The sequence below is a fragment of the Sapajus apella genome, unplaced genomic scaffold (assembly GCF_009761245.1).
Source record: "Sapajus apella isolate SASKATOON/1434 unplaced genomic scaffold, GSC_monkey_1.0 scaffold74, whole genome shotgun sequence".
Taxonomy (NCBI): domain Eukaryota; kingdom Metazoa; phylum Chordata; class Mammalia; order Primates; family Cebidae; genus Sapajus; species Sapajus apella.
In genome coordinates this window covers 9,849,561-9,874,107 of record NW_022437014.1, presented here as the reverse complement: position 1 = coordinate 9,874,107, position 24,547 = coordinate 9,849,561, and the positions used below count along the sequence as shown (strand labels likewise).

Below are 24,547 nucleotides of genomic sequence, written 5' to 3'. Positions count from 1 at the left end.
ATTATTTTTTAACAAGTAAAAATTGCATATATTAATGGTGTTTAACTTGACATTTTGATATAAATTGTGGAAAGGTGTACAGAACTTCTTGATAGTATGATTTTTACCTCAGTTGGATTTCGCTGCATCCATATTGACATAAATTTGTTTGCTCCTATGCTGAGTTCAGGTTGTCTTTTGATTACAATTTGTCATTAGAATGCAGCAATGATGGCTTGGTCTCTGGAATCAGATTGACAGGGTTTGATTCTGGTTCTGCCTCTTAGTGGTTGGATATCCCTGAACCTCAGCTTCTGTACCATGGGAATAATAATATCTTTCTCAAGAAGTGTTGGAGTTAAAACACATGAAGTACTTAGTATAGGTGCTTGGAACAATGCTTATAACTATTGAATAGTAAGGTTTAGTAAATGTTTGTTATTATTTAGAAATAAAGTGTAGTTAAAAGTTATCTTTTTAACCAGGTACGGTGGCTCACAACTATAATCCATCACTTTGGGAGGCCAGAGTGGGTGGATCACTTGAGGCCAGGAGTTCAAGACTAACCTGGCCAACATGGCAAAACCCTATCTCTGTTAAAAATATAAAAATTAGCCAGGCATGGTGGCACATGCCTGTAATCCCAGCTACTCTGGTGACTGAGGCAAGAGAATCGCCTGAACCTGGAAGGCGGAGGTTGCTGTGAGACAAGATCACACCACTGCACTCTACCCTGGACAACAGAGTGAGACTCTGTCTCAAAAAAAAGATGTTTTGCAGTAAGATCTTCTCTGACCCTGCTAAATATAATGGCATCCCCTTTTAATTCTTCATTCCTTAATTACCATGCTGTATTTTTCTGCATGGCCTACCTTTACTTGATATTAGTATTTATTAGTTTGTCTTATTCTACTGGATTTTAAACTCTGAGGGCAAGGACTTTGTTTTATTAATAAGCTGTGTTCATTCTAGTGCCTAAAACAGCATCTGGTTGATAGCTGCTGTTCAACAAATATTTGATTTTTGATGAATAAATTAAGGTATATGAATGCAATTTAATGCCCTTTTTTAGGGGGCATCTATTTGATTATTTTAACAAGTTAACTGCCTTTTGTAGGGAACGTATTTTGTTTTGGCAGGGCCTCAGTATTGATCTTTTGTTGCCAAAAGCACCTAAAATCTTACTCTTCTCTTTTGTTAAGCTATATGTGAAACAGAGCCTGAACAGCCTGTTCGACATTACCCATTATGGGTAAAAGTAGAAGGTGAAGTAGACCCAGAACCAGTTTATATCCCCACGCCTTCTGTCATTGAGCCTATGAAACCATTGTTATTGCCTCAACCAGAAGTTTTATCTACTACTGTGAAGGGCAAACTGGTCACTGGAATTAAAGCTGCACGGTCATATACTCCCAAACCCAATCCTGTGGTAAGTCTGGAATTTAATCTTTTATTACAAGTTACCAAAGTCATATGTAAAGATGATGTGTTTCAACCAGATTTTTGGTTATTTTGTGAATCATTTTGCTTTCAGTAATATATTTATAAGTCATCTTCATTTCTTTCTATTTTAATCAGTTTAGTGCTGGCACTTTTAAAATGTCTTAAAAGTAGAAATGAATAGTAGTAATTTAAAAAAATAGCCATTTTCTCTTCAAGATCATTGATGGGCTTTTTTATATGGCTTGAAAAAATTTTTTAAAGATATTACTCCTATATTGTAGAATATTAATAAGATATGCAGTATTATGAGTTGAAAAACATTAAGAAAAAACTTTTAAAAGCAAATTTTAAAATGCACAACACTATCAATAAAGTTTAAGATTTAAAGTAACAGTTTATATAATGTGACTGTTAAAACTTGTAGGTAGAAGTAGGAAGTTATTGGCTGGGCGCAGTGACTCACACCTGTAGCACTTTGGGAGGTCCAGGCAGGTGGATCAAGAGGTTAGGAGTTCAAGACCAGCCTTGCCAACATAGTGAAACCCCATCTCTACTGAAAAATTAGCTGGGCATGGTAGCACATGCCTGCAGTCCCAGCTACTCGGGAGTCTGAAGCAGGAGAATCGCTTGAACCTGGGAGTTGGAGGTTGCAGTGAGCCGAGATAATGCCACTGTACTCTGGCCTGGGCAACAGAGTGAGACTTAGACTGGAAAAAATAAAGATAGGAAGTTATTCATTGTGTTAATGGCTTATGCAAGTCTTATTATCAAATTCATGTGTCTTCCTGGTCCATTAGATTGAAGAATAGTTCTATACTACGATGCTACTGAGTGTGTTTTCTGTAGCAGAGCTGTTATAATATAAAACTGTTTCCGGTCTGTGATGAAATACGTATTGTTGACCCTTAAAAAAGGCAAGAGTAGCTGGGCATGGTGGGTCACACTTGTAATTCCAGCACTTTGGTAGGCTGAGGCCAGTGGGTCACCTGAGGTTGGGAGTTTGAGACCAGCCTGGCCAACATGGTGAAACCCTGTCTCTACTAAAAATACAAAAAGTTAGTCAGGGATGGTGGCTCATACCTGTAATCCCAGCTACTAGGGAGGCTGAGGCAGGAAAATTGCTTGATCCTGGAAGGCGGAGGTTGCCATGAGCTGAGATTGTGCCACTGCACTTCAGCCTGGGTGACAGAGCAAGACTCATTCTAGAAAGAAAGAAAGAGAGAGAGAAAGAGAGAGAGAGAGAAAGAGAAAAAGGGGGGGGGGGGGGAGGGAGGGAGAGAGGGAAGGGAAGGAAGGGAAAGAAAAGAAAAGAAAAAGAAAGAAAGAAAAAGAGTTAGCACCACTGATCTTCCACACAGTCAAAATTCTACATGTAACTTTCGACTCCCCCCCAAACTGAACTCTGAATGGTTTACTGTTGACTGGAAGCCTTACCAATAACATAAACAGTCAATCATCACATTTTTATGTTATGTATAGTATATACTATATTCTTTAAATAACATGAGCTATGGAAAAGAAAGTGTTACCAAGAAAATAATAAGGAAAAGAAAATGTAGTTATTATTCATTAATGGATCATGGTAAAGGTCTTCATACTCACTATCTTCACATTGAGTAGTGTGAGGAGGAAGAGGAAGGCTTAATTTTACTGTCTTGGTGACAGAGGTGGAAAAAATCTACATGTGAGTGGACCCCCACAGTTCAAACCTGTGTTGTTTAGGGGTTAACTGTATAGAAAATAAGAGTAAATATTGATAAATTTCTACTGCAAGTTGGTTAGACTGAATCTAATATTAAAAAAACTTAAATTTTACGTGTATTTAGTTTTTCTAGTAATTTATTGTATTTATTAAAGTATCAGTCTGTGAGGGACTGTAACTAACAGTGTATCCTTCACCATAGATAATTTGAAATGCACTGCTCTGGTATGATCTGAAATTTCCTGATACAGAACTGGATCCTTTCTGACTGCCCTAAGATTCAGCACATATGAACTGTAGTTGTGCTATTTGATTTTAAAGTTTGCATTAAAAAATTTCAACTATTGTTACAGGAAAAAAGATTAAAAATTCCTTTTCTTTTGGAGTCTAGGGGACTTTTTTCCCATTGTATAGAATGTTTTATTGTATGAAATTTACAGATTCGGGAAGAGGACAAAGATCCAGTCTACTTGTACTTTGAAAGTATGATGACTTGTGCTCGAGTTCGAGTATATGAGAGAAAAAAAGAGGACCAGAGACAACTATCCTCTTCCTCCTCCCCATCTCCATCATTTCAGCAGCAGAGTTCATGTCATTCTAGCCCTGAGAACCATAATAATGCAAAGGTGAGTTTCTTGTTCCATAGTTTCTTTTTAACTTCCAATTCCCTGTTTTTGGTATTAAGATTTACATTACTATCAGAATGATTAATTTACTAATTATCCTGCAGGGCAGGGCAGAGAAGACATATGTGACATGTATGTCAGTTTATTTCTCTGTGTACCTATTGTATGGTATGTCTCTTAGGGTTATTACAAGTGTTATTCTTTCTTGGTTTGGTGCGGTGGCTCATGTGTCTAATCCCAGCACTTTGGGAGGCAGAGGCACGCAGATCAGTTGAGCCCAGGAGTTTGAGACCAGCCTGGGCAACATGGCAAAACCCTATCTTTACTAAAAATACAAAAAAAAAAAAAAATTAGCTGGGCCTGGTGCTGCATGGCTGTAATCCCAGCTGTTTGGGGCACTGAGGAAAAAGAATTGCTTGAAGCTGGGAGGCGAAGGTTGGAGGTTGTAGTGAACTGCAATCATGGCACTGTACTTCAGCTTAGGTGACAGTGAGACTCTGTCTCAAAAAAAAAAAAAATATTATTCTTTCTTTTCTTTCTTGTTCTTTTTTTTTGTTGTTGTTATGATAATCTTTTATTTATTTTAGAGACATAGTTTTGTTCTTGTCGCCCAGACTGGAATATAGTGGCGCAGTCTCATCTCTGTGCAACCTCCGCCTCCTGGGTTCAAGTGATTGACCTGCCTCAGCCTGCTGAGAAGCTGGGATTACAGGCGCCCGCCACCACATCCAGCTAATTTTTTGTATTTTAGTAGAGATGGGGTTTCATCATGGTGGTCAGGCTGGCCTTGAATTCCTGACCTCAGATGATCAGCCTGCCTTGGCCATCCAAAGTGCTGGGATTATAGGCTTGAGCCACTGCACTCAAACCGCATTTGTACCTAGCACTTAGGGAGGCTGAGGTGAGCTGATCACCTGAGATCGGGAGTTCGAGACCAGCCTGGCCAACATGGTGAAACCCTGTCTCTACTAAAAATACAAAATGTTAGCCAGATGTGGTGGGCACCTGTAATCCCAGCTACTCGGGACCCTGAGGCAGGAGAATCGATTGAACCTGGAAGGTGGAGGTTGCACTGAGCTGAGACTATGTTGTAAGTCATGTATTAGTGATTATTTTGCAGAGATAAAGAGAATAACATTATCTTTAAATGAAGAGGAAAAACAAAGGACATCCAACCAATTTTCTATCCTTCGTTTTTCATTGCCTGGAAAATTAACGATGAAAGACATTCATAAAGGCAGCATTAATGCCAGTTCTTCTGAAAAGCTCTTGTATTTTAAAACAGAATAAGGATGACAATAGTTTATTTTATTTTATTTTATTTTTGAGGTGAAATCTTGCTTTGTCGCCCAGGCTGGAGTGCAGTGGCATGAGTTCAGCTTGCTGCAGGCTCTGCCTCCCAGGTTCCAGCAATTCTCCTGCCTCAGCTTCCCGAGTAGCTGGGATTACAGCAGCACTCCACCACACCCACCTAATTTTATAGTTTTTATTTCAGATCTCATAAGTAAAAGCTTTATTACCTATATTAAAAAATTATGTAGTTAAGCCAGGAAAATATCTATATATCTACGAGGAAAAAATTTTAATTGCCTTTTTAGTATATTTTAAAATTCTCTCCTAACAATTTTAACAATTTAAATAAAAACTCTTTAAAATAAACTTAATGAGAAAGAGGAAAGACAGAGCATCAAGTTTTTAAAGTAGTTAATATACTACTTTTAGTTTATATTATATCATTTTGGATAAAAAAACTTCTCTATTTTCCCAGCTTTGAGAAGGTAGGTTTGAGTGAGGCTTTCAGGGACTCCCTATTCTCCAGTTTGTTTAAAATACCCATGAATGAATTTTTAAAAGGTAAACTTTTATCAATAAAGACACAAGAAATTAGTTTTTCAAAGTAAAGTTATTTGTAGCATATAATCCTAATTAAATGCTATGCCATTTGATCCCAGTACTAACTGAAACTTGGTTGATGGTAAGATCATTTTCTCAATTTTAAAAAATGGGATTAGGCATCTCTCAAACATGTAGAGAGGCAGGACATTTGAGAATAACACTAATAAGAGTTTCTTGTCCTACTGCCACTGGGCAATTATACATTCTCCCATTTGATGTTGTTACTGTTTACCATGTGTCAAGTAGTGTGCCCGTGTGCTGTGTGATTATATGTACAGTACTGCATATTTTACCATATGAGTTTGGTGGTATTATCCCTGTTGTACACAGGAGGCAAGAAGGCTTAAGTTATATTGCTAGTAAGCAGTGGAGCCAAGATTTAAGACTGAGTATACTTTACACCAAAGGCTTTTTTTGTTTTGTTTTGTTTTGTTTTTTAAAGAAAAAGGCCCCCAAATCCATTTTGTTATCCTTATTGTATACTGTGAAACCTGAAAGACTCAATCCGACATTTGCTTGAGCCACATAATGCTAAGTGGTTATATCCTCTGCTAATGTAAGAGCTGATAAATTTTTAGATGACCAAGTGAACACTTACATATTGTGAAGTGGGAGGTATTTTAGTCCTTCATTACAATATGCAGTTGTTAACGGCATTTAAGTTTCTCATGTCTTGCTTCTGTGATTTCAGCTTTTATTATCATTGCTGTTGTAATGGTAACTATGGAGCTATACCAAATTGTTTTAAATTTGCTATTTATCCTCTGTGGCCTGTCTAGGGAGACATTCTACATATATGTAAAATGTAGGTTAGGTTAACATGTGCCTGGTATATTTTAAGTACCCTGTAAACACTAGCTTTCATGATTATCTGCCCAGACCAAAATCTGCTGTTAATACATCAACTACATAGATGAAATGGAAACTGCCATTGTCCTACAGCTCTTGCTTCCTTGGCAACAGTGTTCTGGGTCATAGGGTGGTGTCTGACCCAAGATGAACCATTCAGATTCCTAAGGATTTTAAAAATTGTAACTAAGTGCTGCTCTGCTTTGTCTATGGAGTAGCCTTTTTTTTTTTTTTTTTAAATTTCTGTGCCTTCTTTTTTCTTTTTTTTAGACAGAGTCTCGCTCAGTCACCGAGGCTGGATCGGTGTAGTGGTGCGATCTTGGCTCACTGCAACCACTGTCTCCTGGGTTCAAGCGATTCTCCCGTCTCAGCCTCCCGAGTAGCTGGGATTACAGGCACCTGCCATCATGTCTGGCTAATTTTTGTATTTTAGTAGAGATGGGGTGTCACCATATTGGCCAGGGTGGTCTTGAACTCCTGACCTCATCTGATCCGCACACCTCGGCCTCCCAAAGTGCTAGGATTACAGGTGTGAGCCATCATGCCTGGCCTGTTCCTCTTCTTTCTTATATACTTGCCTTCACTTAAAAAAAATTGGAACTAAGGAAAGAGGTTGGTCTCTCCTGATTAGTGAAAGTGGAATGGTAAAAGAGTCTAGGTGGCAATGTTTCCAACCCATGGAGGAAGCTGGCATGAGAAACTGAGGCTCACATTCACAGATAATTTAAAGAGTAAGTTCTGATTTCAGTTATCCTTGTAGTTAGGCTTTACGTCTGCCCCTTCCATGGTTCAGCTGATGGCTGGGGGTTCCACCTTCACCTGTACTGCCACCTCAACATCAGTGGTGACTACCTAGAAAACCATTACAGGTATAAATCAACAGTTTTCTTTTAAACAGCAATTTGCTAATAACAACAACAAAAAATTTAAACGTGCATATATTTTGACCCTAAATTTTAAGTGTACATGGCAGGTTGGTATATAGAAATACTAGCATGAGGGCACAAAGATGAGTAAATACGTGTATGTGTATTTACTCAAACATACACATATATAAGGCTATTCAGTGCCCTATTCTTCTTAATAATGAAAACTTGAAGGCAGAATTCCTGTTAATAGAGGATTCGATAAATAAATTAAAATGTATTATTTTTTCTGACCTTGGAGTAATTTTTAAGTATCCTGGATTTTAATTATTTATCTGTAATTGTTAGGGTGTGCATCTTTCCACATTGGCAAATTTTCTTTTCTTTCTTACTTTTTTTTTTGGAGATAGGGTCTCACTCTGTTGCCCAGGCTGGAGTGCAGTGGCGCGATCTTGACTCACTGCAGCCTTCACCTCCCTGGCTCAAGCGATCTTTCTGTTTCAGCTTCCCCAAGTAACTGGGACCACAGGCGTTTGCCACGACTGGTGGCTAAGCTTTTGTATTTTTGTAGAGATGGGGTTTTGCACTCCTTGGCTCAAGTGATTTGCCCACCTCTGCCTCTCAGAATGCTGAGATGATAGATATGAGCCACCAAGGTGGCCTCACTTCGTGAATTTTCTGAATAACTGCCGTTTGTTTCATTAAACAGTAAATATATTTCCTTCTTTACTATAAAGTACAATGTGAATTATTTTCTTGATGACTCAGTCACTATCAAGGATATTAGGGAGCAAAACTACTTGTTTTTGCCCAAGGTTTTATATGATAGTAATGTAGCTGTGCATGTGGATTGAAGCTGTTAACATTTTAATCTTTCTAATAATTTAAACTTCTGAGAGAGATTTAGTGCTTGTGTCTCAAGTTTCTGTGAGTACTGAATATGTGTTAAATTATTTCTGTGTTACTGTCTCCTTCAGGAACCTGATTCTGAACAGCAGCCCTTAAAACAGCTCACCTGTGACTTGGAGGATGATTCTGGTAAACTACAAGGTTAGAATGAAAAGTAGATTTTAACATTTTATAGAAATTATTTAGGTCTAGATTATATTAATAATGGGAGAAAACCCAAACCATCAATTCAGAACATGTCTGCCTACCCTATTTCAAACTTATGCCAAAAACAGGGACAATAAGGAAAAGTTTTTTTCCCCCATTATTTGGTCTGTTAACACTCCTGCTCTCAAAAATAAAAGAAAACTCGTTCATGTTGATATAGCATGTTGTTGCAAGAGACATTTAGGATGGGGTCAGTGAATTTTATTTTAACCTCTTTCCAACCCCCAGCAGTATTGGCATCATTAGCTATTGGTCCTCCATAACTGCCACCTTTGGGGAAATCTAAAGGGAGAAAGGAAGGAATATTACTGTGATTTATCTAGCAGAGGCCACTGCCAGAATTACGTTGTTAAGAGATAGTGGTCAGGGAGTTTCCTATTTGATTTTGGTTATGCTTCCTAAGACTTCTGACATTTAAGCAGCAGGGCTTAACTTTTTAAAAGAAGTCATGGTACATACAAATAATGATAGTGTTTCTATAGCACATTGAGGTAAGCGGAGGAGGTTGCTGGGGTGGAGGGAGCCTGGTTGAGAGCATGAGCACCCTGAGAGGATTATGGGGTTCCTTGACATACAGGTACACTCACTGGGCAGCTGTTCTCAAGAAATCTAGGAGTCTAGTGAAATACATATCTAGTGTACATGTTGCCATGGATGGAATACTTTGGGGAGCTGAGTGATCTACATACAATGTAGAAATGGAGCAGTCATATCTAGAGGCACAGAAGTAATTCAGAAGTATTTGCAGTAGAAATTAGAGGTATAGTACACTTCAAGTCAGAGTGCTATTTTTCTTGCTGTTCTTTTGGATTGACTCTAATGTTCACATGCTTCAAACATCTTACAAGTAGCCTCACTTTCCCTGTATGGGTAGCAACATAGTAACCTATACCAGTGAAGCTTAACCTTGGTTATAGGTCATGCTTTTTTGCAAGCTAACCGCTAATGTAATAATTATGGCATTTAGAGCAGTTTTAAGGGAACTCACTATTAAAGCCCAGTCAGCGGGATAATTCGGACTGTTGTAGTCTGATTGTCTGGAATTTTTCTTATTGGAAAACTCACAAATTGTGAAAGTTAATACATTTTAAGTTGCTACTGTGAAAGAACATGAGAATGTGACAGTTTTTTTCAGAGTGCCATACAAAATGTTGTGATACAGAAATAGTCTTTCAACTTTTTATTTATTATTATTTCTCATCAGAAAAGAGCTGGAAGTCTTCCTGCAATGAAGGGGAATCCTCTTCTACTTCTTATATGCATCAGCGGTCACCTGGTGGTCCCACCAAACTGATTGAGATCATCTCAGACTGCAACTGGGAGGAGGATCGGAACAAGATTTTGAGCATCTTATCCCAGCACATCAATAGCAACATGCCACAATCACTTAAGGTGGGCAGCTTCATCATTGAGTTGGCTTCTCAGCGAAAGAGCCGGGGTGAGAAGAACCCTCCTGTTTATTCTTCTCGTGTGAAAATCTCTATGCCATCATGTCAAGACCAAGATGATATGGCTGAGAAATCTGGATCAGAGACTCCTGATGGTCCATTGTCCCCTGGGAAAATGGAGGATATCTCTCCTGTGCAGACAGATGCCCTGGATTCAGTGAGGGAGAGATTACATGGAGGCAAAGGTCTGCCTTTTTATGCAGGGCTTTCTCCTGCAGGGAAGCTTGTGGCCTATAAACGTAAACCCAGTTCAAGTACATCTGGGCTTATCCAGGTGAGAATTATCTTTAATCTGGGTATAGCACCTTTTTATACCTAGGTAGTATCATGATTTTTCAGAGTCCTTTATGGGCCTGGTATCCTTTATCTTTATGTTTCCTGGGAACTGGGTGACAAAATTATTATCTCTTTTTGTAATAGGCCTAGGTTAGATGTATACCTAGAGTGAATTTTTGTCACATTTATGAACAGAAATATAGAGGCTTGTATTAGTTAATAATTTTCTTTCTTACCTTCCCAGAAAGTTGCTCTTCATAAACTTTATTGCCTGGGGCTCTAGTGATACTTTGACGATCAAGCAAGGATAGTTAGGGATTCAGTCTAGCTCTTGGAATTTATTATTAGCGGTTAGCTTTCAAAACAAAATCATGGTTAGAATGGTAGGTATAAGGGGAAGATGAAGTTGACTTTATGATAGGCAGTATATGTTTAGAAACTTGGGGAAATTTTTATTTCATTTTTTAAATATTTATTTATTTATTTGTCAGAGTCTTGCTCTGTTGCCAAGGTTGGATTGCAGTGGCACAATATTGACTCACTGCAACCTCTCCCTCCTAGGTTGAAGCGATTCTTTGTGCCTCAGCCTCCCAAGTAGCTGGGATTACAGGTGTGTGACACCACACCCAGCTAATTGTGTGTGTCTGTGTGTGTGTGTGTGTGTGTGTGTGTGTGTGTTTGATAGAGGTGGGCTTTTACTATGTCACCTAGGCTGGTTTGGTACTTCTGAGCTCAGGTGATCCACTCACCTTGGCCTCTCAAAGTGCTAGGATTACAGGTGTGAGCCACCATGTACAGCTGAAAATTTTAACTTAGTAAGGTGTTATTTAAATACATACGTAAAAATTGAGCCATATTTACTTAATTATATTTTTTCTTTATTTGATTCATAGGGGTTTTGTCATTGTAATCATTATTGTAGGAAAAATATTTCTATACTTGTTATTTAGTAATTCAGGTAGGTTATATTAGTAAAATTATACTGGCATCTGGAAAATTTGAAAAGAGAAGTTCTGACTTAGTGTGAGTCACAGTCAAAAAGGTTTTTCTAGCTGGGTGTGGTGGCTCACGCCTGTAATCCCAGCACTTTGAGAGGCCGAGGCAGGCTGGTCACCTGAGGTCAGGAGTTCCAGACCAGTGTGGCCAACATGGCTAAACCCTGTCTCTACTAAAAATACAAAAATTAGCCAGGTGTGGTGGTGCATGCCTATAACCCAGTTTCTCGGGAGGCTGAGGCAGGAGAATCACTTGAACCCGGGAGGTGGAAGTTGCAATGAGCTGAGATTGTGCCATTGCACTCCAGCCTGGGCTACTGAGTGAGACTTGGTCTCACACACACAAAAATGCATTTTTGTATTAGAGTAGTGAATGTGTGGAAGTGTTTGATATTACTGCAAGGTTAACTTGACTTCCATTAGATTGGCTGCTTTTAAGTTACTAAGGACTTCTCCATTAATAATGTGATTGATCTTCTTAAAAAACTTTTTATTGCAGTTTACTGTTGTGCATGCTATGTAAATGCTTTTGTGGGTATTTCTTGTACTCTTAATGATGAGGAGTACAGCGTTTTCTCTTTACCTTATTGATTGGTACTTTGAAAGCAGAGGTTTTCCTGATATAATTTCTAGTGAGATCAGACTCCCTAAAATACAAGCGGGGAAATTTTGTGTTCTCTTCTACCCAGGACTCACAAAGCCACCATAGAATGTGTCTGCATAAGCAGTCAGGCAACTGTAAGATAAACTTTGGGGAAGCTACAGAGTAGTCTTCAGAGCAGTCCCAAGGGAGTTGGGAAGGGGGTCTGACCTATTTCCATATAGTCTAAAAAGTGATAGTAAAGTTTACTTTCAGGGAGAATGATCACATTTTTTTGTACCAAACTCAAGGCAGAGATAATTTTGATCTTTGGGGGAATCATCACAATTTTACTGAGGTAGCAAAGAGTAATTTTGTTTTGTGTCTCTGAAGATGGAGTTGCTTGCTGTAGCTAGTCTCCTCACCACTTCCCTACTAGAGAGTAGATTCTGCCTCACTCCATCTCTCCCAACCCCCGACTTTTAAATGGTGAAAAGGAGATACAGAGAAGGTTGTCTTCTCTAGAATTACCTGGCAATATGACCTAGAGAACATGGGTAGAGACTTGGGAGGTGGGTTTTTTTTTCCCTTTAAAAACAAAAAACAAAAAAAACAACCCTCACATAAAACAGCTGCGCTGCTGCTACCCATGTTGGGTAGTCTAATCAACTGAGACAGCAGATAGGATCTTTACCTCATTTGTTGGTTCACTTTCTTCTGACCATTTAGTTAATAATCTAGAATGAGAATGAGTTTCTACCAGCATTTGTTTTGAATCCATGTTTTGTCCAAGAGATAAAAATGGTATCTTTAAAGCTAAGCCTTTTGAAAACCAAAAACTGTGAGGTAATTATGGCTTAGGTTATTGTAACAATGATCCTCTTATAACTTAAAGTATATTCACTTACATTTTTCAAATATGAAGGATGCTTGAAAGGTCCCTTGTGTGAGAGCTTCATTATGCCTCTCTGGTCTTATCAGAGACATTCCGTGGGACACAGTTAATCATTTTTGCTGATGAAGCTAATAGCTTAGCCAGAATGGCTTATTTACAAGTAAAACAATTGGATAATTCCGGTTGTTTAGATTTGTTAACTTTCACATATCTAGAATGCAGAAATGATGAGTTTGATTCTCTTTTTTCAAACAACAGAATGAAGATGAGATTAGTTCAGAATATCAAATGAGTGCATTTTTTACCTCCTGATTACTCAGATTATTCTAAATGGAAAAAGTCTTCTTTTTCCCTTTTAAATCTGAAAAATAGACTTATAAAAACTTGTAAAAATGAAGCCCCTGTCAAGGGAGAGGAGTTAGCAAGAGAATTTTATCTTTACAGAATTTCTCTTTGCCACTTGTTTCAGGTTAATGGTAAGAGTTACCCGCAGGCTAAGTTGCTATTGGGACAGATGGGGGCATTGCATCCAGCCAATAGGCTAGCTGCTTATATCACAGGCAGGTTGCGACCCTCAGTCCTGGACCTCTCAACCCTCAGTACTGTCATCTCCAAGGTAGCATCCAATGCCAAGGTGGCTGCATCCAGGAAACCACGTACCCTGTTGCCTTCAACATCCAATTCCAAAATGGCATCCTCCTCTGGCGCTCCAACAAATCGCCCTGGGAAGAATCTGAAGGCATTTGTCCCAGCAAAACGGCCAATTGGTAAGTTGGAGTGTACGTATGGTTTGGAATGGCCTATGACTTGGTGGTGGGCCAGTTGGTACAGGCTTGGAGGTTGTTAAAATTAGAGAAATATGTAATTTGGCATTATTCGTATTCTTGATGTCTGTCTTGCCTGGGCTTTTTAAATTTTTGATTTTATTTTTTAATAACACTGACCTGAAGGCAAGTTTTACAGTTGTTTGTAAGGGTTTTAGACTTTTTATTAATATAGCAAAGACTTAGGATTTTAATTTTGTTTCTAGAAAGGGAAGAGATTTAAAAATAGTTTACTATTGCTGGGTACAATGGCTCATGCCTGTAATCTCAGCACTTTGGGAGGCTGAGGCGGGTGGATCATGAAGTCAGGAGTTTGAGACCAGCCTGGCTGACATGGTAAAACCCTGTCTCTACTAAAAATACAAAAGTTAGCCAGGCGTGGTGGTGCACGCCTATAATCTCAGCTCCTCGGCAGGCTGAGGCAGGAGAATCTCTTGAACCCAGGAGGCAGGGTTGCAGTGAGCCGAGATTGTGCCACTGCACTCCAGCATTGGCGACAGAGCGAGGTTCCATCTCCCCCCACCCCCAAAAAAGTTTACTATTTAAAATACTATTTTACTAAATTATTCATTAAAATATTTTACTAAATTAAAAATAGTTTACTCTTTTCCTATGAGGGCTGGTGTTTTTGGCATCTTGCTGAATTCTTGCTGGTGCTGTGTAAATTCTTCTGTTGGTAGTTCTTAAACTTAAGAAATCAAGGAGCTAGCAAAAACTGGTGGGGTGAGTAGTATAGGCTTAAAGTAGAAAGCTCCTATAAATACAATTTTGGCAATGTTGGTTTATTCTATTTATCTCTGTTTTGTGAATGAAAATCTCTCTTTTTTTATTTGAGACAGAGTTTCACTCTTGTTGCCCAGGCTGGAATGCTGTGGCGTGATCTTGGCTACTGCAACCTTTGCCTCCTGGGTTCAAGTTATTCTCCTGCCTCAGCCTCTCAAGTAGCTGGGATTACAGGCATGTGCCACCATGCCCAGCTTATTTTTGTATATTTAGTAGAGACAGGGTTTCTCTATGTTGGTCAGGCTGGTCTCGAACTGCTGACCTCAGGTGATCCGCCTGCCTTAGCCTCCCAAAGTGCTAGGATTACAGGCGTGAGCCACTGATGAATGCAGATCCCTTTTGCTTAACATTTAAATGCTGAAGTCTGTAATAAATTACCTTCTTGAAGCATTTGTGTTTTAGCATTGAGAGTATCTGTAGTTGGTTTATTGCATTCCTCGTTTTGTTGTTTCATATCTGTTAGGAATGTTAAGTGAGCATGTCAGTTGAAATCTCTGGCTGAATGGTTAGAGTTGTGTGAAGATAGAAGGTATTTATTGTCTGCCATAAAAAGAACCCATTTTCCCTCTTATAAAGCAGCTTCAATTGTGACTGAGGGGAAGTAAAACAATCCTATCCTGATCTCTTTTGAGAAATGTCTTTATATATTTTAAGAATATGTATTATATAACCATCTCATGATAGGACAGCTGTAAAGAGGTGAAAGTGCTCAGACAGGAGAAAATGGTAGAAACAAGTTTTTACATTAGAATTCGGGGGAAAAAAACCCTCTCATTTTCTTTTATCTGTTTTAGGTGATGAAGTTTTTGCTACTGTATTGTCTTTTTAGTATCCTGATAGTTTGAATATATTGCACAAGAATTTTAGTAGGAACACTCTATTTTTAAATTTTTTTTTTCAAGATTGAGCCTTGCTCTGTTACCCAGGCTGGAGTGCAGTGGCACTATCTCAGTTCACTGCAACCTGCACCTTCTGGGTTCAAACAGTTCTCCTGCCTCAACTTCCTGAGTAACTGGGATTACAGGCCCGCACCACCACACCCAATTAATTTTTGTATTTTTAGTAAAGTCAGGGTTTCACCATGTTGGCCAGGCTGGTCTCGAACTCCTGACCTCGTGATCTGCTGCCTTGGCCTCCCAAAGTGCTGGGATTACAGGCGTGAGTCACTGCATCCAGCCTGGAACACTCAATTTTAATCCCTTTCCTGTTAGAATTATAAGGGTTTGTTTTTGGCTGAGGCAAGTGCTTGATTTCTGAGGGTAGAAATTGGCACAAATAATGCAGGTAGGTAGTACCTGTAAGAAATTGACCCAGTGGTGCACAATAAATGTTGGTAAGCACAGTCACTAAGAGGATAAAATATCAGAACTGAAGATTTTTGACCTGCAAATTTCTATTTGCAGCGGCTCGACCCTCTCCTGGTGGTGTGTTCACACAGTTTGTGATGAGTAAAGTTGGAGCCTTGCAGCAGAAGATACCTGGAGTTAGCACACCCCAAACCATGGGAGGGCCACAGAAGTTCAATATCAGACCTTCTCCAGTAATGGTCGTCACACCTGTGGTTTCTTCTGAACCAGTTCAGGTGTGCAGCCCTGTGACTGCTGCTGTCACTACTACCACCCCTCAAGTGTTTTTAGAAAATGTTACTGCTGTGACACCTATGACTGCTATTTCTGATGTGGAAACTAAGGAAACTACTTATTCTTCTGGTGCCACCACTACAGGGGTTGAGGTCTCTGAAACTAGTATCAGCACCCCTGTAACATCTACCCAGTCTACAGCCACTGTGAACCTTACCAAAACCACTGGGATAACTACCCCTGTGGCTTCAGTTGCTTTTCCTAAGTCTTTGGTAGCATCTCCTCCAACCATAACTCTTCCTGTTGCTTCCACTGCTTCCACCTCCTTAGTCGTGGTGACTACAGCTGCATCTTCCTCAGTGGTGACCACGCCAACTTCATCTCTGGGCTCTGTTCCTATTATACTCTCAGGAATTAATGGAAGTCCACCAGTGAGCCAGAGACCAGGTAAGGCCTAGATGTTATTAGCTGCTTTATTACTGTACAGCTATTTATATAACTTTGTGATTGTGACAGGATTATAGATATGTCAGGATAACAGTATAGGTATTTCTGTTGTAACATGATACATGTATTCGTGAAAACCTCTGCATGCTGCAAAACTGAACACTAAAATTAATAGAGCTCATGGTTAATATAGGATTGGGATAAATCACTGAAAATATATGCAGTTTTGTCACCAGAACATTAATAAAAACAATAACTGATAACCTTGAGAGAGAACTTGAACAACCTTGACTGATAGTTTAGTGGAGCTGGAGGTTGCCACTCAAAATACTCAGAAACATTAGAATGGACGTAGTGGCTGGTACTGAAATAATGCAGATAAGACTGGAGCTCGGAGCTTCTAAGATGGGCATGGGAGGAAACCTGATCTGCTGTGTGCTGAGAGCTAGGAGTGCACATCTTTGAGGAGGGAGCCCCGAATGCAAGTGTTCCTTTTGTGGGGTGGGGAGGGTGCTGCTTTTCAATTGGAGAGAGATGAGCAGACTTCATCGCCTTTGTCTAGTAAAAAGCATTAATGAATCAGCACTTACTTAACTGCTGGACATGAACTGATTGAAATAGAAATAAGGAGGCATATTTGTTTAGGGTTCTAATGTTTTTATAAACTTTTTAGTTAAAGTCTTGTTTGTTGGCTTAGATTGAGTGAATTTGAAAAGGAATATCCTACACTTCGGTAGTTTTTATATCCAGATACAAATAGCTAAAGTAAGTGGTTCTTTTAATCTACTCATAGAGGAATTAATGTGGAAAAGAGCAAGAGACTTTGCAGGTTTTGAGGGGAAATAATTACCCAATAGCAATTCTGTCTTGGCTATTGATGTTTTTCTCTTAAACATTTTTGCATTTAGTGATGTGGTCCAAATCCCTCTCTGTCTTTTATGGAAGAAGAGATTGGGAGTTAGTTTGGAGGTTGAAGTTCTGTTGAAGGGAAAAGTGAATCACAATATTAAGTGTGTTTGTCATCTGCCTCTTCTCATAAATGAGCCCATAAAACATGATTAGTCTGATACATAGCTTTGGAAGTGAAGTTGTTAGTGAAGCTACTTTAATTTCATATTGAATCTCAACGTGCATATCTGTTATATTTTAATAGATCGTATCTTCTAAACTGTATGGATTCCAGCCTTTTCCTGTACTCTTAATTCTTTCATGAAACAATAAAGTAGTTTATTCTTCTGTAATTCTGTTGTTTCTCAGACTTCAGTTATTCAGGATATGCATTCAGATATTTTGCTCTGAGTCCCATCTGTACTGTCAACTGCTTAATATTTTTATTTAAATTACCTGCCTTTTAAATATGTAAATATTTATTTATTTATGAGATGGAGCCTTGCTCTGTTTTAAAAGCATCTTTTACCTCTTTTTTCAAAACAGTCTTGCTCTTGTTGCCCAGGCTGGAGCGTGATGGTGTGATTTCGGCTCATTGCAACCTCTGCCTCTTGGGTTCAAGCAAGTCTCCTGACTTAGCCTCCTGAGTAGCTTGGGTTACAGGTGCCTGCCACCATGCCCGGCTGATTTTTGTACTTTTAGTAGAGATGGAGTTTCACCATGCTGGCCAGGCTGTTCTCCAACTCCTGACCCTGTGATCCGCCTGCCTCGGCCTCCCAAAGTGCTGGCATTACAGGTGTGAGCCACCATGCCCGGCTGTAAATGTGTTTTTAAGAGATAGCATGAATTGGAAACCAGCATTACTCAGTATAATAGAGGTTAACCCTATAAATAAATATACTGGAAACTATAATATTTAAAAAAATGATTAAATTCCTGTTAGCTACTATATATTCTGAGCACATAACTAAAAGAAGAAAGTTAGAAAATACTAGAGTAACATTAAAGACATATCATCAAAGACTGGTAGCTAAAAATATCTTCTATAATACCATTTGATGTTAAAAAATATGTAGATAGATATATTTTTATTTTTATTTTATTTATTTATTTATTTTATTTTTTTTGAGACGGAGTTTCGCTCTTGTTACCCAGGCTGGAGTGCAATGGCGCGATCTCGGCTCACCGCAACCTCCGCCTCCTGGGTTCAGGCAATTCTCCTGCCTCAGCCTCCTGAGTAGCTGGGATTACAGGCATGCACCACCATGCCCAGCTAATTTTTTGTATTTTTAGTAGAGACGGGGTTTCACCATGTTGACCAGGATGGTCTCGATCTCTTGACCTCGTGATCCACCCGCCTCGGCCTCCCAAAGTGCTGGGATCAGTGCGTGAGCCACCGCGCCCTGCCGTCTTTGAGAAATTTGATGTATTTTTTTGTGCGTGCAGAATGCCTGTCTGATAGAAAATCACATGTTAAGCTAAAGTCTTTGTTTCATTTGTTTGATTTTTTTTCTCTTGAGTAGCAAGCTTTTGAAGTTTTATTTATTAATGTTAAATAAGCTCACCAATTTGAATAGTAATGTTAGACCAGTTTCATTTATGCTTACTGTTACCATGATTCCTGCTTCTTTATCTCTCTGATCTAAAAAAAAAAAAAAAATCTAGATTACTCGTACTGTTTTGTCCTATGTCTTTAGTATTTCTAAATATCTCTTCTAATGAGTAAAGGGCATCTGTAAGTACTATTAATGGTTTGAAATCTCTATTAATTCACATCTTCTGCATTAAATTTCTGCTTTTACTATTTTAAAAGCATCTTTTTGCCTCTTTTTTTTTTTTTTTTAAGATGAAGTCTTGCTCTTGTTGTCCAGGCTGGAGTGCAGTGATGTAATTTCAGCTCACTGAAACCTCCGCCTCCTGAGTTCAAGCAATTCTCCTGCCTTAGCCTCCCGAATAGCTTGGATTACAGAATGCCGTCACCACTCCCAGCTAATTTTTATATTTTTAGTAGAGATGGGGTTTCATCACATTGGCCAGGCTGGTCTCAAACTCCTGACCTCAGGTGATCCACCTGCCTTGGCCTCCCAAAGTGCTGGGATTAGAGGCATGAGCCACTGCACCTGGCCTTTTTGCCTTTTCTAAGCCAGGTTTATTTCCCTCCTTCTGTGATGTCTGTTAATTTTATTACATTTTGGGGGCTTTGTCATTTTTTTCTTTTGAAAAGTAATTCCCACAAACCTTTAAGCTTTTACTTGTTAGTGAATTTTAAAAACCGAGAAGCCCTTTATAAACCAATAATTTTTTGTTCTTTATCTTCCTTAGGTAGTATAAGCTTAGAAATTCAGTCATAATTCTAGTAAATGTTATGAGCCTTAAAGTTAAATTGTGCAGCATATGGATTTTATTTAAAAAAATTAAAAAGAGGCCAGGCACTGTGGCTCATATCTATATGATCCCAACACTTTAGGAGGCTGAGGCAGGAGGATCGCTTGAGCCCCAGGAGTTGGAGACCAGCCTGGGCAATAGAGCAAACTCCTTCTCTCTAAAACAAAACAAAACAAACAAACAAAAAATGTGCATCTGTGGTCCCAGCTCCTTGGCAGGCTCAGCCTGGAAGTTCGAGGCAGCAATGAGCTGTGTTGGCACCACTGCACTCCAGCCGGGGTGGCACAGTGAGATCCTTTCTAAAAAAATTTTTTAAATAAAATTGAAGAATAATTTTATCATAAAGGATCTCTTTAACAGGAATCCAATTTAGAGGGATACCCATGTTTTTAGGCAGAAGTATTATCTCTTTAAATGTGCCTCTTGACAACTGATACTCTATTTTTTACCATTCTAAATGTAAAGCTCCATAATGTCTGGCTGTTCTCAGCCATAAATAGTGTATTATGAAAGTACAGAATTTCAGCAACTTTATATTTCAGATTAGAAGTTATTTTGCAGCAAGGTCAGATTCAGGGCCTTAACAGTTTTTTTGTTTGTTTGTTTGTTTATTTGACTGGGCATGGTGACTCATGACTGCAGTCCCAGCACTTTGGAAGGCCAGGAGTTTGAGACTAGCTTGAGCAACAAAACAAGACCCTGACTCTACAAAGAATAACATAATTAGCCAGGTGTAGTGACACGTTCTGGTAGTCCCAGCTACTTGGAAGGTTGAGGTGGGAGTTAGAGACTGCAACAAACTATGATTGAGCCACTGCACTGAAGCTGGGGTGACAAGTGAGACCCTGTCTCTTAAAAAAAAAAAAAAAAAAAAAAAAAAAAGCCGGGTATGGTGGCTCATGCCTATAATCCTAGCACTTTGAGGGGCAGAGGCAGGTGGATCACAAGGTCAGGAGTTAAAGACCAGCCTGGCCAAGATGGTGAAACCCCGTCTCTCCTAAAAATATAAAAATTAGCTGGGCATAGTGATGGGCACCTGTAATCCCAGCTACATGGGAGACTGAGTCAGGAGAATCACTTGAAGCCCGGAAGGCGGAGGTTGCAGTGAGCCAAGATCGCACCACTGCACTCCAGCCTGGGCGACAGAGTAAGATTCTGTCTCAAAAAAAAAGCTGCATGCAGTGGCTCAGGCCTGTAATCCCAGCACTTTGGGAGGCCAAGGAGGGCAGATCCGTAGTGGTCAGGAGTTTGAGACCAGCCTGGCCAGCATGGTGAAACCCTGTCTCTACCGCAAAAATACAGAAATAAGCCAGGTGTAGTAGCGTGCACCTGTAGTCACAGCTACTCGGGATGCTGAGGTGGGAGAATCACTTGAACCAGGGAGGCGTGGAGGCTGCAGTCAGTCGAGATTGTGCCATTGCACTGTAGCCTGAGCAACAGAGCAAGACTGTGTTTCAAAAAAAAAAAAAAAACATGAATACTTTTTTTCCTACATGTGTTAAAGGAGAATTTTCGTACTATGTTTCCATTTCCTGTTTTTCAGAAAATGCTGCTCAAATTCCAGTGGCTACTCCACAGGTCTCTTCTAACACAGTGAAACGTGCTGGACCTCGATTGTTGTTGATTCCGGTGCAGCAGGGTTCTCCTTCTCTTAGACCTGTCTCAAACACACAACTTCAGGGACATCGGATGGTCTTACAGCCTGTTAGGAGTCCAAGTGGAATGAACCTATTCAGGCACCCTAATGGGCAGATTGTCCAGCTTCTACCTTTGCATCAGCTTCGAGGCTCTAATACTCAGCCCAACTTACAGCCTGTCATGTTTCGGAACCCAGGTATAAACTTCTTTCTTATTAACTTTTCTTTTGTTGCATCAGTTGGCCATATGGTATGTTAATACACCAGTATAGTTTTTCTCCCTTTCTTAGAATTGCTTTTCCAAAAAGAAAAGCAAGCATTGCAAGTCTTGATATCGGCAGTTGTGATTTAAAAATTTCTCTCTTATTTTTTAAACTAGGGTCTGTAATGGGAATCCGGTTACCTGCTCCTTCCAAACCCTCTGAGACTCCACCGTCTTCCACTTCATCCTCTGCTTTCTCTGTCATGAATCCTGTAATCCAAGCTGTTGGGTCTTCAGCAGTAAATGTTATCACTCAGGCACCATCATTGCTTTCCTCTGGAGCTAGTTTTGTGTCTCAAGCTGGTACATTGACCCTGAGGATTTCTGCTCCTGAACCACAAAGCTTTGCAAGTAAAACAGGCTCTGAAACCAAAATAACCTATAGCTCAGGAGGACAGCCTGTTGGTACAGCCAGTCTTATTCCTCTCCAGTCTGGAAGTTTTGCCTTGTTACAGCTCCCAGGACAAAAGCCTGTTCCTAGCTCCATTCTTCAACATGTTGCTTCCCTTCAGATGAAGAGAGACTCTCAGAATCCAGACCAGAAAGATGGAAAAAACTCAATAAAAAGAGAGCAAGAAACCAAGAAGGTTCTACAGTCAGAAGGACCGGCTGTAGACCCTGAGGCTAATACAATAAAACAAAACTCAGGAGCTGCTACCTCAGAAGAAACTCTGAATGATTCCTTGGAAGACAGGAGTGATCATTTGGATGAAGAATCCCTTCTAGAAGAAGGTTCTGCAACTGTCAAACCATCTAAGCATTCCTGTATCACTGGGTCACATATAGATGAAAACTATAAAGATGTTAATGAAGAATGTGGGGCTAGGAATCATAATAGTTCCAAAGAAAAATTGGCTGTTCTAGAAGTTAGGGCCATTTCTGAAAAAGCCAGTAATAAGACAGTTCAAAATATGAGTAAAGTACAGTATCAAAAACTTGGTGATAGGAAGGTGGAACAGCAGAAAGGATCAGACAATCCAGAAGAAAACTCAAATGAATTTCCAGACGTCTCTAAGGAAGAAAGTAAATTTGAATTGTCAGGGAGCAAAGATGTGGAGCAGCAATCTCATCCACAGCCAGAGGCCACAGAGAAGGAATGTGGAGACTCTCTGGAGAAAGACAGTATTAGGGAGAGGTGGAGAAGACATCTGAAGGGCCCCTTAACCAGGAAATGTGTTGGAGCTTCACAGGAATGTAAGAAAGAGGCAGATGAGCAGTTAATTAAAGAAACAAAGACATGTCAGGAAAATTCAGATGTGTTTCAACAACAACAAAGCATCTCTGACTTACTTGGAAAAAGGGGAATCACTGAAGATGCCAGAGTTTTGAAAACTGAGTGTGATTCTTGGAGTAGGATTTCTAGTCCTTCAGCCTTCTCCATTGTTCCTAGGAGAGCTGCAAAAAGCAGCAGAGGGAATGGACATTTTCAGGGTCATTTACTGCTACCTGGAGAACAGATACAACCAAAGCAAAAGAAGAAGGGTGGGAGAAGCAGTGCTGACCTCACTGTTTTGGATTTGGAAGAGGATGAAGATGAGAATGAGAAAACCGATGATTCTATTGACGAAATTGTGGATGTTGTTTCTGACTACCAGAGTGAGGAGGTTGATGATATAGAAAAGGTGGTGAGCCTATTTTTCTTGTGACTAAAACCTAAAGGATGTAAATGATTTATTAGAGACAGTAGCTTTTTCAGAAGATCACTAAGATATAATACATTTAATTGGTTGCCTAGGTTTAGATTATGACTTAAATGGCTTAGTAGTTTTTAGGTTGTGTCAGTCAAGCAACATTTATTGAGCTTATATTATTCTTTGAGACTTGTCTGGTTTTATGGGAAGGCTGCCTTAAGCCTTTGGGGGATAGGTGCTTGAGAGTTCCTACCAAGTTGGATTTTTAAAATCCTGAAACCACTACTCTCATTTGAGCTCAGTCAATTTCTGCGACGTCTTCTATGTGAGGTGGTTGTAGCTTCTCTGGTAAATGTTAATCAGAAACTGGGAGTAGGTGACCTTAGAACTTATTCACTTGCATTTGGAGAGGTGTTTTTGTTTTTGGAGAAAAACTGGAAAATACCATCTAATATTCTGATATCATCTTGCCTTGAGTTGCTTTTATTTCCAAAAATTAAATAGTCTCCAGAATTTATATTCTAGACTTTGGTCATCATCCTTGTAATATGCCCTTTGTGGCCTATTTTTATTATTTTCCCGAAGTGTTTTGATAGGATTCCTATTTAGGGTTGTTGTATTTACTAAACTAAGTAACTGTCAGATATTGATATAGTGCAGAAGTTGGACAAACTTTTTCTCTAAAGGGCCGGATAGTAAATAGTTTTAGACTTTGCGGAGAGCCAGATGGCTACCTGTTGCAACTGCTTGACTGCTGTTGTAGTATAGAAGCAGCTATATTCCCTTAAAACTTTATTTTAAAAAGGCCAGGTATAGTGGCTCACGCCTGTATTCCAGCACTTTGGGAGGCCTAGGCGGGTGGATCACCTGACGTCAGGAGTTCAAGACCAGCCTGACCATCATGGTGAAACCCCATCTCTGCTAAAAATACAAAAAAATTAGCCGGGTATGGTGGCGGGTGCCTGTAATCCCAGTACTCAGGAGGCTGAGGCAGGAGAATCACTTGAACCTGGGAGGCGGAGGTTGCAGTCAGCTGAGCTCACGCCATTGCACTCCAGCCTGGGCTACATTAGCAAAACTCCATCTCAAAAGAACAAAACTTTATTTAAAAAAAAAAAGTTACTGTGCTGTGGTTTGCTTACGCCTGACGTAAGATCTGATATAAAACATAGGGATATCATAGCCAGCTGCCTGTGGAGTGCCCTAAAATCTAAACGGTATTCTTCTCTTCAGGAGCAGATGACAGCCATCTGCACTAATTGTCATACAACTGCTTGTTTTAGAATCGCACTTCCTTGAGATTCATTCTGCCTCTCTGTTATCTGGTTCTTTTCTGTTAGTGCTCAACTGCTTTTTGCACATAAAATATAACGAAAATATTATTATTTTAAAAATCTAAAATGTTGAAATATTTTAATTTTTTTTTTTTTTTTTTTTTA

The 24,547-nt window shown here is 39.5% G+C and overlaps 1 protein-coding gene across 17 annotated transcripts in view; it reads left to right on the top strand.

Moving 5' to 3' along the window:
• MGA (MAX dimerization protein MGA) overlaps nucleotides 1-24,547 on the top strand; it is a 158,511-nt gene that overhangs the window by 117,238 nt on the left and 16,726 nt on the right. For 11 of the 17 annotated variants that reach the window (XM_032251213.1, XM_032251214.1, XM_032251206.1 and 8 more), the window contains 8 exons: nucleotides 1,182-1,408; nucleotides 3,565-3,750; nucleotides 8,339-8,411; nucleotides 9,682-10,199; nucleotides 13,141-13,438; nucleotides 15,682-16,305; nucleotides 21,122-21,412; nucleotides 21,595-23,099. In XM_032251213.1, the coding sequence (XP_032107104.1) occupies nucleotides 1,182-1,408; nucleotides 3,565-3,750; nucleotides 8,339-8,411; nucleotides 9,682-10,199; nucleotides 13,141-13,438; nucleotides 15,682-16,305; nucleotides 21,122-21,412; nucleotides 21,595-23,099 (3,722 nt within the window). The remainder of the gene's footprint in view (nucleotides 1-1,181; nucleotides 1,409-3,564; nucleotides 3,751-8,338; nucleotides 8,412-9,681; nucleotides 10,200-13,140; nucleotides 13,439-15,681; nucleotides 16,306-21,121; nucleotides 21,413-21,594; nucleotides 23,100-24,547) is intronic. The other 6 variants (XM_032251217.1, XM_032251215.1, XM_032251212.1 and 3 more) reach the window with 6 other exon arrangements.